At 44.1% G+C, this 13,958-nt stretch overlaps 1 protein-coding gene across 6 annotated transcripts; it reads left to right on the top strand.

The window, feature by feature from the left end:
* The first annotated feature begins 3 nt into the window (after positions 1-3).
* Positions 4-13,747, top strand: ccdc66 (coiled-coil domain containing 66). Of its 6 annotated transcripts, none has more exons than XM_030375871.1 (16): positions 4-225; positions 1,801-1,859; positions 1,959-1,981; positions 3,144-3,299; positions 6,686-6,875; positions 7,096-7,163; positions 7,396-7,574; positions 7,794-7,878; positions 8,468-8,763; positions 9,089-9,173; positions 9,257-9,370; positions 9,477-9,555; positions 9,660-9,783; positions 10,519-10,637; positions 11,034-11,101; positions 13,324-13,747. In XM_030375871.1, the coding sequence occupies exons 1-16, from the start codon at positions 215-217 to the stop codon at positions 13,396-13,398; spliced, it is 1,731 nt and encodes a 576-aa protein (XP_030231731.1). In that variant the 5' UTR covers positions 4-214; the 3' UTR covers positions 13,399-13,747. The 6 variants fall into 6 exon arrangements, with proteins under 6 accessions (XP_030231731.1, XP_030231735.1, XP_030231734.1 ...); XM_030375872.1 differs by having other exon boundaries at positions 6-225; positions 7,096-7,136; positions 9,474-9,555; XM_030375869.1 differs by having other exon boundaries at positions 6-225; positions 9,474-9,555.
* Positions 13,748-13,958: the final 211 nt, after the last annotated feature.

The raw sequence follows: 13,958 nt of genomic DNA, 5'->3' as shown, positions 1-13,958 counted from the left end.
GGACATTTGTGTCAGTTACTAAGTGGCGTAACCAATCAGATAAGCGGTTACTTGTCGTCGGCGACAACCGATGTAAACAAAGTAAAAACACCGGAGGAGAAACGTGATGACAGTTATTTGTTTTATGTCCCGAGAAGCAGGTTTGTTTTATATTGTTTAGTTTGATATATTAGGACTCCATAGTCTGCAACACAGATCTGCATCTGCTGCAAACATGAACCTCGGGTGAGTAAGTGTTAGTTAGATATAAGAGCGATAGAACTTTAAGCGTAACTGCCAATTGCGATAAAAAGGTTTAACGCAAAGATATTTAAACCATGGGCTGGAGGCCATAAAGGTTTAAACATCTTAATCCGATTCGTTAAGACGTGTCAAGCTGTACTGCACTGCGGACGTCTTCACCATGAAGCCTAAACTCGACTCAATCGACAAATATCCCAGCCACGGTTTAATTACATATTAAGGTACATATATGTATTTATATTGTATGTAAATGTTATTTATCATGTATTTCCCCCAAAATGCCATATGTTTATTTCATTCATACTGTATCTTACTGTTTCTTTTCATATTTGTAGGCCTACCTATTTTTTATTGTCTATTTTTGTTAGTAGTATTTTCAATTTCCTGGGGATAAATAAAGTGGTTGTGAATGGTGCTGGCAGATAGAGGAAGGAAGACAGTGAGCAGACTAGAGGAGAGTAGAGGAAGGAAGACAGTGAGCAGACTAGAGGAGAGTAGAGGAAGGAGACAGTGAGCAGACTAGAGGAGAGTAGAGGAAGGAAGACAGTGAGCAGACTAGAGGAGAGTAGAGGAAGGAGACAGTGAGCAGACTAGAGGAGAGTAGAGGAAGGAGACAGTGAGCAGACTAGAGGAGAGTAGAGGAAGGAAGACAGTGAGCAGACTAGAGGAGAGTAGAGGAAGGAGACAGTGCGCAGACTAGATGAGAGGAAGGAGACAGTGAGCAGACTTGAGGAGAGTAGAGGAAGGAGGACAGTGAGAAGACTAGATGAGATTAGAGGAAGGAGACAGTGAGCAGATTTGAGGAGAGTAGAGGAAGGAGGACAGTGAGCAGACTAGAGGAGAGTAGAGGAAGGAAGACAGTGAGCAGACTAGAGGAGAGTAGAGGAAGGAGACAGTGAGCAGACTAGAGGAGAGTAGAGGAAGGAGACAGTGCGCAGACTAGATGAGAGGAAGGAGACAGTGAGCAGACTTGAGGAGAGTAGAGGAAGGAGGACAGTGAGAAGACTAGATGAGATTAGAGGAAGGAGACAGTGAGCAGACTAGAGGAGAGTAGAGGAAGGAGGACAGTGAGCAGACTAGATGAGATTAGAGGAAGAGGACAGTGAGCAGACTAGATGAGAGTAGAGGAAGGAGACAGTGAGCAGACTAGATGAGATAAGAGGAAGGGGACAGGGAGCAGACCAGATGAGGATAGAGGTTAGGCCTAAAAAAAAAAAAAAGTTTGGTTGTCAGTTGATGGGTAGGTAGGGAATTTATTTTATTTTTTTATTTTATTTTTTCCAGCAGCAGCGAATGATAGGTAGGTTGTTTTCATTTAAAAACGAAAACAATTTGCTCATCCTTGTATAGAATGAAGAGGTGCTGTGACAAAACGTAATTATAGTTAGTTTTTTTTTTTTTTAAAGCTCATAAGATAATTTGGGTCGCACATAAATTGACAGGGTCGGTCGGAAACCGGAACCAAACAAAAAAATGTTTTAGGCCTTAGAGGAAATAAACAGTAAGAGCAGGCTTGCTGAGGTAAGTGGTTGATTGTATTGCTCTCCTTGTGAACAGAGATGGGTTGCTGCTCCACCTCGAGAATGGAAAGCCACAGATCGTATTACTGCATCGCGGTGAGACATCAACCAATCACAACAAGTAACCAGTGGTAAATAAGTTGGTAAAAAGTTACTTCCGGAGACCATAACTCACTGTCAAATTGTTCTCCACAGGGGCGACATCTGGGATAAACAAGGTAAGACCATCTATAGACACATTACATAATAAACGGTCTAAACCATATAGAATATAATCTAGAACGTTAATATGAACCCTTCACAACCCTATAGAAATATCATTTATTAACGGTGTATATATACAGTTTAAATGTATTAGTATCCGAGAACCCTCACTCGGACAGGGCCATCATCAACCGCTGGATCAATCGCTGGATCAATCGCTCCAAACTTCCACACACACCACCCTAACGAGTCCCGAATTACACTGGGTAGATCGCACAAGGTTTAGCCGTACAAAGTGAAAACTATAAACTACAATATTTATGAAACAAGTAAGTGAGACAATTTTGAAACAAATCAAGTGCAGATGATTATCTCGGTGTGACATGAATTAGTCAAAAAAACAAGCTGACTGCGTTGGATGTCAACAGTATGTGTCATTCATCGCCAGCGTCTCTCCTGGCTTTAATACAAATCTGTTGGGGCGAGGTTGTGGAGGGCTTTGTAGGTGAGCAGAAGATTTTTAAGTCAACCTGATTTTAGACAGGGAGCCAGTGTGGTTGGATGACAACGGGGTTGATGTGGTCGGATGATCTGGTGCGGTTAATAATCTGGGCAGTCGAGTTCTGGATGATTTGAAGACTGTTGAGAAGTTTAGTGGCGAGGCCAGAGACAATAGAGTTACAGTAGATGAACCGGCAAGTGACGAATACATGGACCTATCATTGGGTGCTGGACTGAGACAGGGATGGGTGAAGTCTTGAAATGTTGGGAAGGCAGATGAATGCAGTCTGGTTGACTTTAGAGCCTTTAGTCTTCCAGATAACATTAAGTACACAACTCCATAATGAATAAAACACATTGATTCCAAAAGACTAAAGTGCTATAGCACTGATATTCAAATAGGGGGCGAGAGCACATTCAAGATTAATGCTCTTTGGCAGATGGATGGAATTCTGACAAATTATATTGGTAACAGATCTTTAAGGGAAGCCAGGGAGTCCACGTTGGTTTGATCACCCAGACGGCCCTTTATATTTTGCACTATAAGGGGAACCAGATTCATACACTAAATGAGTGCACTATTTAGTTAACCAATTGGAACATGGCATAAGACCCTTGAGCCAAGATGGCCGTCACTGTACATTGCTGTTTCTGACTGTGTTGTCTGACCAACAGCTCTATAGGCCTGGATTACCCAGAAGGCCGAAGGGCCCGCTAACCTCCTCTGCCCCTCTCGCCTCCTCCTCCACCCGACGGAGCACCGTGACATCACGCAACTCCTCAAAGACACCTGCCAATCACACGACAGTGGTCAAGAGCAGAGCTGTGTCAGTATGTACTGTGTTAGTACTTTAGTAGTACCATGTTAGTTCTACGTTAGAGCTTTAGTAGTAGGACCATGTTAGTACTATGTTGTTGCTGTAGTAATACCATGTAACTGCTAATTTATTACTGTAATACAAGTATGTTAGTACTGTAGTTATGACATGTAAGAAGTAAACTAGTACTGTACAATTTTACAGCACTAATTAATCTCAAATCAGATTTGAGATTAATAATCCAAAATCTGATGGCAGAAAAGTTGAAATCCTGATGGATTTTATTTTTTATTCTTTCACTTCATATTTATTTCAAACAATCATGTCGCTGGAAGCCGGGTATATATAAGCACCTAATTGGCTATTAACCGTGCATACAAACTTGGCCTGCAGCCATCAAAAAATGTCTGTAAAGGTTTAAAATGAACAAGTGTAGACTGGCAACTGTAGAAAAATCCCCTTCTGAAAGCTAAGTCTACTTCATCTTCAAATTAGTTTCCTTTGGTAGCTCCAAGGTGTATCTTTGCCCGTTCAGGTTTACGGCACAGAACACGGCCCGGGTTCTGTTCCGTCTTACCCCAGAAGCTCTGCTATAACATAGTCGGATTGATGGATCCAAGATCAGTACTGTGCTCGTACAGTACAGTGCTATGTAAGCACTGTGTTAGTATTGTGGTACTATGTCAGTCCTGTAGTAGTACTATTTCAGTACTGTAGTTAACTGTAGACCAGTGGTTCTCAAACTTTTTACCATGAGTACCACCTTAGAAATGATTTGGCTCTCCAAGTACCACCGGAATTAAAATAAAGTGCGTAGGCCTATAACTACATAGAGTTTACACAGAAGGCATTAATATTAATAACACGATTTATTATTCACATAACTTGACTTGACTGAAGCAACCAACTGTCTATAACTCATGTATTGTATTTAAACACTTGCAACGGGATAATACTAACAATTGAACAACTGCCTCAATAGGGCTACCCAGCAAATGGGGATATCATCTGGCATATAACATACCAGTCAATCTAGTGAGGTTATTAACAAGTATACTGTATTAAAGCATTCAGAGCACTGAATATTAATTTTAACAACTGCAGTCAACCAATCATGTGAGGTAAATTGTACTGCATCAAAACATTCAAAGAATTGAACATGAATATTTAAATACTGGAGTCAAACAATCCTGTTATAAGTAATCATGCGCAGCAAAGAGAGAAATCATGTGTACTGCGATAACACTGTAATCAAACTATCATGAGTAAGAACAAGTGTATCATAGAAAAACAACGTATTCAGTATTAAAAAATACTGCAGTAAGTGCCATAAGGTCAGAATATAAACTATGTTTAGGTTTGAAGGAGAATGTACTCAGGCACACATTGAAAATTAGGCCTATCATGCTTAGTGGGAGGGGTGTGATGTCTGGGTCGATTGAGGTTAGCTTTAGCCTCAGACTTGGGTTCAGTATCCAACCTGCTTCCAGCACACAAGTTGAGGGGGGATGGCATCCCCCTTTGGAATTAAAATGATCAAAATCATACCCCTTCTGAAACAGCCATCCCCCCTTCCCATCCCCTGTTATTTTATCAATTAATGTGGAAATATTACCGCCATTTCATTATAGCGGTTTCCTTTTTCAATTCGGCGCAAGCAACGTTACTTTTCCCAGGGACAGATTTGACAGCGATACCGCATTCTCGGGCAGTATGCTATTGCGCAAGCACGCAGTCGTACTTGCGCAATAGTGCCTTCCCGAGCTCTCATTCCACACCGTACGAAACTGACACTGGTAGCGAGAAGCAGACTCTGCATCTCAGACATCGCTTCCGCAGGCAACTCTGTCCCCTTTTCTCCCTTTCATTCCAACCCGTGAGCAACGCTAGTCTCCCTTCTCTTCCGAATGCATTTTTTTAAAAAAATAATAAGAATCAGTTTTTAAAATCCTTAAATGTGATGCATGCCTCCGAATCGTGTGATGTGTCCGATCAGCTGCGTTTTTGGGGATAAATTAAGAGCGATGACATGACAGTAGTCATCGCTCTTATTTGCGACCATTTGCGACCAAGAGAAGCCTGGTCGCAAATGGAATGAGAAAGCGCACAGCCTTGTCTGAAAGCGCAGGATATTCGCTGCGTCGCTGCATCCAAAAGTCCAGAAATGTCTGGCCTCTGAAAGCAGACTTTCAACGTCTCGTCACAGGACGATTTTGCAAAAATGTTGCTTCCCCTACTCGTCGTCACAGCAGTTAGTCAATGCAGGTTTAAGATGATTGCATATGATGGGTATATGGCCTAGGGATGGGCACGAGTAAACTCGAGTGATCGAAGGAAATCCTCGAGGATCAATCGAGATCGAGTACTCGTTTAATCAAATCTATTTTTAGAATGCAACGCATCTGCAGCAGGAATAGGCCTGATGATGAACGGCAATATTACCAACCAAACATGCAATGCTTATTCTCCATCAAAACAGTCAGCGTTATCAGAGTATTCATTATTCATTTTTGCAAACGTTCAAAACACATTTTCCTTACAAAAATAAATAGGCCTATGCGTCTCACAATTTAAATCACGTCGAACCAAGGCCTGTAACAGTTTAAAAAAAACTAAAACGAAACAAGTAGCCTAACCATTGCAAATAATTTAAAGCTGCAAATAAAACGGCAGCAAATGGACTATGGATTACGCGTTGTGATCTTCTCTACACGGCCGGGATTACGGCTGCGTCTTGCGGCGGTTAAAATAGCCGACACACTTGGTTGCTGCGGGTCTGCTTTCCCGAACTCACCGTTGTGTTTCAGGACGGAGCATATGTTGCCGCCTAGTACTTGTAGGCCTAGTAGCTACTCTGGTAGCTCGATTTCGCTTGGCATATTTTACATTTCACCTTATGATCTCCTATTTCTTTAAAGTAGGCCTATTTCAATTCTTCGCTGCGCTTTGCTTTAACCGCCATCTCTTAACTTTTTGAATTCTGGCGTGCCTGCACACGGCACGGAACGCGCCACACAGAAATGGATACATTTAATTTGCTTTGTGCCCACGGCATGCGTTAGTGGCGCCGCACAGAAAATTGATACATTTGCTTCAGAAAACTTTGTTTGTTTGTGTGTATGCAAACTCGAGTTTGCCTGTCCACCAACCGAGTTCATTTGTAACGAGTAGTACTCGAGTTATCGATTCCCCACGCCCATCCCAGATTTTTTTTTTAACGGTTGCTTCAACTTCAAAAAATTGCTTCAAAAAATCGTTCATACTCCGCGTACCACTAGAGGGCGCTCGCGTACCACCAGTGGTACGCGTACCACAGATTGAGAACGGCTGCTGTAGACTATGTTAGTCTGCAAATTGAATCAGAGAATTTGTGTGTGTGTGTGCTTGTGCGTGTGTAAGGTGTTGTCTGTACCAGAGCGCTACAGACCCCCCCCGCGCGTTCCATCCTCCAATAGGACAACTAAGACTCCTGCCAATGGCAGGACAAGACAGACAGAGGCTTTGGCCAATGGGGATGCAGATATGAGGGAGGGCTTGGCTCGTCTGACCAACCAGGAGCCGACTGCCAGCAGCACGTTCCTCAGCCCAGGTCAGTAAGCCCCTCCCATATGGCCGTGGAAGGGGCTGTCATCTTAAGAACACTACATCCAGATGATGGATGCCGGTAGAGTAGACTAGATAGCTGAATAAGAAGTTTCCTGTATTACAGCATTATGGTAGTATAGCACTGGTGTGGCCAATGAGCATCCATCTAGTGATACAAATCGACAGCCCCTTAAACAATGAGCAGCCGTGTTGATGTCTTTCAGATGAGGAGGAGGTCCTGAAGCCGTCTGCAGACCAGACCCAGGTCAGCCTCTCTCCTTCTACCCCTAAGGTCAGCCTTACTCCTGAGGTTAGCCTCTTAATTTCCCCCCCCCCCGAGGTCTGTTAATACACCAGAGGTAGTAGCTAGGTAGGTAGTTTCAAATAGTAACTGTGTATCTAGGTAGTACCAGAGGTAGTATCTGTACTATCTAGCTAGTGCTCGAGGCAATATCTAGGTTTTAATAGTGTATGGAGGTAGAGTTGTGTTTGTGTATAATAAAGATTTGTTTCCGCCTCTACAGCCAGAGCAGAACAACCCCTTGCTCCTCCCTCTTAGAGCTCCGCCTCCAGCTCTAGCCCCTCCCCAAGCAGGAGCTCCGCCCCCATCCCTGGCCGCACCCGTTTCCCCTCCCCGAGCTCTAGCCGCGCCCCGTGGTCGAGGGAGAGAGGGGCAGTCCAGCAGCTGTGGAGGGAGAGCCAGGTCTCACATATAAACACAAACCCTATAAAACTCTATAAACACAATATAAATGTACAAACATTCACTGACTATATCCAGTACATACAATGCACTTCACTTTCAAACAATATAAATGTATACAGATTTACTCTTTACACACTCACATTCACTATAAACTAACTATAAACATACTATACACTATAATTATACAGATATTCCTAATAAGGTGTGTGTGTGTAGTTTCCTGAGGTCCATGACAGCCCTCCTGGACCCTGCAGAGCTGGAGGAGAGAGAGAGGAGGAGAAGCAAACAGCAGGATCAACTGGTGAGGAGGAGGAGGAGAGAGAGGGATGGAGGAGGAGATAGAGGGATGGAGGAGAGAGAGAGGGATGGAGGAGAGAGAGAGGGATGGAGGAGAGAGAGGAGGAGAAGCAAACAGCTGGATCAACTGGTGAGGAGGAGGAGGAGAGAGAGGGATGGAGGAGGAGGAGGAGAGAGAGGGATGGAGGAGAGAGAGAGGGATGGAGGAGAGAGAGAGGGATGGAGGAGAGAGAGGAGGAGAAGCAAACAGCAGGATCAACTGGTGAGGAGGAGGAGGAGGAGAGGGATGGAGGAGGAGGAGGAGGAGAGAGAGGGATGGAGGAGAGAGAGAGGGATGGAGGAGAGAGAGAGGGATGGAGGAGAGAGAGGAGGAGAAGCAAACAGCAGGATCAACTGGTGAGGAGGAGGAGAAGAAGAATGAGAGAGAGAGAGAGAGAGAGAGAGAGAGAGAGAGAGAGAGAGAGAGAGAGAGAGAGAGAGAGAGAGAGAGAGAGAGAGAGAGAGAGAGAGAGAGAGAGAGAGAGAGAGAGAGAGATGGATGAGGAGGGTCATCAGGAGGTGCTGATGTTGTGATGTGTGATTTGTTGTACCAGCGGGCGATCGAGGCTCAGCTAGCAGAACAACGTGAGCAGAGAGAGGAGGAGAAGAGGAGGGGGGAGGAGGAGAAGAGGAGAGAAGAGGAGGCAGAGGAGCAGAGGAAGATGAAGGAGCAGGCGGAGAAGAACATCTTGCACCTCCCTCTGAAAGCTCCGCCCAAAGCTCTAACCCCTCCCCAATCTCTAGCTCCTCCCCCATCACCAGCCACACCAGGGTCCCCTCCCCGAGCTCCAGCCACGCCCCCTGGTCCAGGGAGGGGGGAGGAGCCGAGCAGCTGTGGAGAGAGAGCTAGGTCTCTAACTCTCTCGCACACACACACACACACACACACACACACTATATTCATACAATACACACACACACACTATATTCATACAACACACACAATATACACACACACACACACACACACACACACACACCATATTCATACAAAACACACACACACACACACACACACACTATATTCATGCGATACACAGTCATTACATACCACACACTTAGATACACATGATTAAGATAAAAACATGCATTATATACAACTCACTATACACACACACTAAATATACAGTGGTCAGTATATACAAACAGACATAAAAACATGTGTGTGTGTGTAGTTTCCTGAGGTCCATGACAGCCCTCCTGGACCCTGCAGAGATGGAGGAGAGAGAGAGGAGGAGAAGCAAACAGCAGGATCAACTGGTGAGGAGGAGGAGGAGGAGAGGAGAGAGAGAGGAGGGTCATCAGGAGGTGCTGATGTTGTGATGTGTGATTTGTTGTACCAGCGGGCGATCGAGGCTCAGCTAGCAGAACAACGTGAGCAGAGAGAGGGGGAGAAGAGGAGGGAGGAGGAGACGGAGGAGAAGAGGAAGGAGCAGGTGGAGCAGATCCCACAGCAGGTCATTAAAGGGAGAGAAAGGTCTGACAGACACATACACACGACCTACACAGCTTAAAGTAGTGTGTGTGTGTGTGTGTGTGTGTGTGTGTGTGTGTTTCCAGCAGGAGGTTCTACTGAGTAGTGAGAAGCCAATCAGAGAGCTCCCAAGATCGCATGGCCATGTAGTGCTGAAGCAACACAGTGGTGAGAATCCAACGTTACTATAAAAAGTTTTTAAAAACACGTCACTACAACAACACGCCACTAAGACGATACAGAAGAGGTCCCTGATGTGTGCTTGTATTCAGTCAGCATCAGAGGACCTAAAGGAGGTCAGGGAGCTAAGGGAGAGGAACCAACACGGAATAAGAAGCGAGGAAAAGGAGATCTGTACCAGGAGTTGGCGAGGCCCGAGAGAACAGACACTCCAAGGTACAGACACTGTCCTACACGCACACACACACACACACACACACACACACACACACACACACACACACACACACACACACACACACACACACACACACACACACACACACACACACACACACACACTGTCCTAGACAAACAGATACACACACACACACACACACACAGAAACACTGTCCTAGACACACACACACAAACCCCTCATCTTTCTTTTGGATACAAAAATGTATCAATAGTGAGATAATATCTACATATTTTTTTTGTTTATTTTGTTAATTTATTTATTACTTTTTTTGGACAAATGTGTAAGAAATTATAGTATATATCTGATATGAACATATAAGTTACACATTTTATTTAAAAAAAAAAAGATAAAAAGGAAAAAAATAAAATAAATTATATGTTTGGAAACATTAAGGAATAATATATATATATATATAATATATGTATATATATTTATTTATTAATAAATGAAAATGTTAATAATTATTATGACTAAGGAATGTTAATTTCAATGAATTACGGAGAAGGGATGGGATTAAATAAGTGTAAACTTCTTCCCACCCCTTTTCGAACATGTTACAATTATCAAGTATTTATCATTTATGTATCGAATTATGCTTTCTATTTTGTTTAACATCAATAATTTGTGTATGATATATATTTTTTGTTTTCTTTTACATGTTCGAAATAAATTTAAATCAAATCAAATCAAATATGTAATGTATGCCTCAGGGGGCTTCCTGCTGTCAGACCACCGGGCCCCTCCTCCCATCATCCCGAGCAGGACTACTTTCCCTACGTCCGAACAGCTGACATCATCCATCTTGAACCACTGGATCGCAACGGCACAGGTCAAACACGCACGCATGCACGTGCACACACAAGGACTGGTTTTATTAGACGCCGAAGAAGGACACCCATTTCCTCTCTAGCCAGGAACAAGAAAGTTATTCTTTTTGTACGTTGTATCATTACCCCTAATACCAAATTATATAGAAAATTTAAATTGGAATATAGCCAATGAGACAATTTTCTTTTTACCATTGGAGAACATTCACTGCAGATTTTCTCCCATGTGGTTTGAAACGGCAATGAACCCCTGAATGGTGTCGACTGGTAGTTACTTTAAAAGTTGAGTTTCTTTCCTCCTGGAACTCTATGCCTGCTGTATCTTCAGTTGAGGATGTTTCCTCATGGGACTCTATCCCTACTTTTGCTAGCTAAAGTGTGGTGTGTTTATCTTGCAGCCACCCCACATCCTACCAACACACACAGTCAGAAAGAAATACTACTGAGTCTTGCTGCTCTACGGAAGGTGGGTTTTTCTCACAAGCACACACACACAAAGCTACGCTTTCCACCCTTAAGCCCGAAATACAGGGTTAGAACCCCAATTAGCTAGGAATGGCGTAAGGTGTAAAATGAGCACTAGGTATCCTGCTCTGCCCTGAAAAAACAAAGCTCGGACACGCCAATTTGGAATTTTCCCCGTATGTCGTCAAACGGGGACATGTTACCTCCCCTTTCTCTGCTTTGCCCGCCCAGAGAATTGGGCCAGCCAATGAGACAATGAGCTATGACCGTGCGAGAGCCACATGTGTGTGTGTGTGTGTGCGTGTGAATAGTTAATTCGTTTGGTTCACGTGACGTCACTGTAGCTTTGCGCTGCCATCTTGACGACCGATCCCACCCACTGACCCACTGGTTTCAGTGGTAACTCAGCACCAACAACACCTACGACCACAATCAAACAATGAGGATGCGCTCTTTTATCCTCTTTAGTGCAGGTAATGAAAGGTTCTGAAAGATGGCATATCCATGTAGCTTACTAATGAATAAAATGCAATCAAAAAACGTTGACATATGACCCACTATGTTCTGCTCCAAATACCCAATGTTGACAACGTCCCAGCCCAAGAGTATTGGTATTAATACCTCATTCATTGTCCAAAATAATCCATAATAATTCAAATCGTGTTTTCTTGTGGGTACAAAATGAATCTTGAAGAAAACTCGTCCCAAGCGTCCCCCGCGAAATGATAGTAACCCACCACAAACTGTTCACAAGAAGTCACATATATATAGTACTCAACTTTGCCCTTATCAGATAAAGATTATTGGTGGCCAAGTGCCTCACTTTAGCGTCCTTCACCCATCCAGCCACAGCATATTGGTAGGCATCAGTGCGCTTGAACGCTTTCAAGATATCTCCACTGTATGGGGAGGGGTTGTGGACTAAATAAATATATATGTCATGAAAATGTATTTGAGGCAAGCGTGAGGCCGTTACTAATGGACTAAAAAAAACTTGGGGTAACAAATAAGGATCGGAGCCTAAAATAGATTTTTTCCAGATATCTCTGTCTCTCTCTAACATTCAGATGAGCGGTGTGGGCGGCCATACTAGGCGAGATCGGATGTGCAAATGGCGGCGTTCCAGAAAACGTGACGTAGATTAACCGTATGAGTACACACTGCAAGTGGTGTACACTTCTTTATTTGGATAACCGTTCTGCTGTTGGTGTTATGGCGCATAACACGGCGGGTGACATCTCGACGTCCATTTCCACAACGAGACTCGTAGTGGGGGTTATCTCAGCCATGGTTGAGAAGGAATTGGGGGAAAGGAACTTTGGCTTTGACTCCCTGAAGTACATGAACCGCGACATGGAGGAGAAAGGGATTGTTGCCCGCGATTGTCCCCCGCTGGAGCCCCGCTGCCGAGACACCATCGCGGCGGTGGTGTCTCAGCGCTGCCTGCTGCCGAGACGGTGGTGCCTCGGCAGCAGGCAGCGCCGAGACACCATCGCGGCGGTGGTGTCTCGGCACTGCCCGCTGCCGAGGCGGTGGTGCCTCAGCAGCGGGCAGCGGGGCTCCGGCGGGAGACGAACGCGGTCAACAATCCCTTTCTCCTCCATGTCGCGGTTCATTCTTCTTTCGATTGATGTGCAAGTGGAAGAACCAGAGACGTCGGAGAACCCGACGCATTCGTTTGAGATTCATAATGTCGTCTGGAGGCGCACAAAGCTTTTGGCCGTGATAATATATATTATATGATATAGATATCTATGTATAATATATTATTAAGATAAAGAGCTCCAGGACTCCCGCCGGAGCACCCGGAGTGTTCTAGAATATTTACAGAACACGGCCAAAAGCTGTGCACGCCTCGCCATTGCGATACATCCATTGTAAACACGAGCGCATGGTACCGTGGCCAGAAGCTGCTCAGGGCCACACCCCCACCCTCACCCGCCTCTAAAAAACGGCACGTTCCAAATTAGACAAGCCCTGCTTGAAGTGGGTGAAATATTTCACCCCTCTACATTTGTGCTGAATGTGCTTTTCTCTATTAAAACAACGTGACCTGCCGTGTTCTTTGCACCGTTCAAACAATGGGATTCTAGCAATTTTGTTAGTCACCTTTATTTTATGTACTTTGTGCTTCAATTGGAACATCAATAACCAAGTCTACCACTACTTACCTACCTCTCTCCGTCTCCATCTACCTTTCTGTCTACATGTCTGTCTGAGAAGGGTTTGTTGCAGAAGCAGAAAGAGATGGAGTCAAGTGGGAGGCTCCTCCCCCCAGTGACATCACAACGCAGCTGACACCCATCCCCTGGGGGGGCTTGAGCACTTCCAGTCTTTTAACAGTCAGATAGCAATGCATTTTCACCATGGTTGCTAGGTCTGATCATCCCTTGGTACTCTGATCTCTGAATGTATATTAAAAGTATTTGTATAATAAATCTTGAATTTGAACTTAATACATCTAAATGTATATTGATGAATATTATGAGTATTTGTTGAACTCATTATACGATTAGACAGAATCACTGAGACGCTGTAGCTTCGTTCAGCTGCACCATTTCCATAATGTAAGTTTAGAGTGATTGGTCACCTGCTTGGCTAAGAAGCCAGGAGGGAAAATAGATCCATTAAATTGTAAATTAAGAGATTTCCATAGATTTCATGCAACATTTTCAATCCTTCCAACCTTTTAATCATGATAACTCAATGAGGAGAAAATCGCAGATCCCTGTGGTCCATCGCGGGCTGTAGGTAAGATTTAAGAGCTATTAGAGGTTAATTCGTTAAAAATGGTATAGCCAGCGGTCAGCTTTTAGTGAATGAAGTGTTTTGCGAGAACATGTTTCCAGATGACTCTT

This window comes from Gadus morhua, chromosome 13 (assembly GCF_902167405.1).
Source record: "Gadus morhua chromosome 13, gadMor3.0, whole genome shotgun sequence".
NCBI lineage: Eukaryota > Metazoa > Chordata > Actinopteri > Gadiformes > Gadidae > Gadus > Gadus morhua.
Note: the sequence above shows the minus strand (reverse complement) of the source record. Positions and strands in the feature narration are given on the sequence as shown.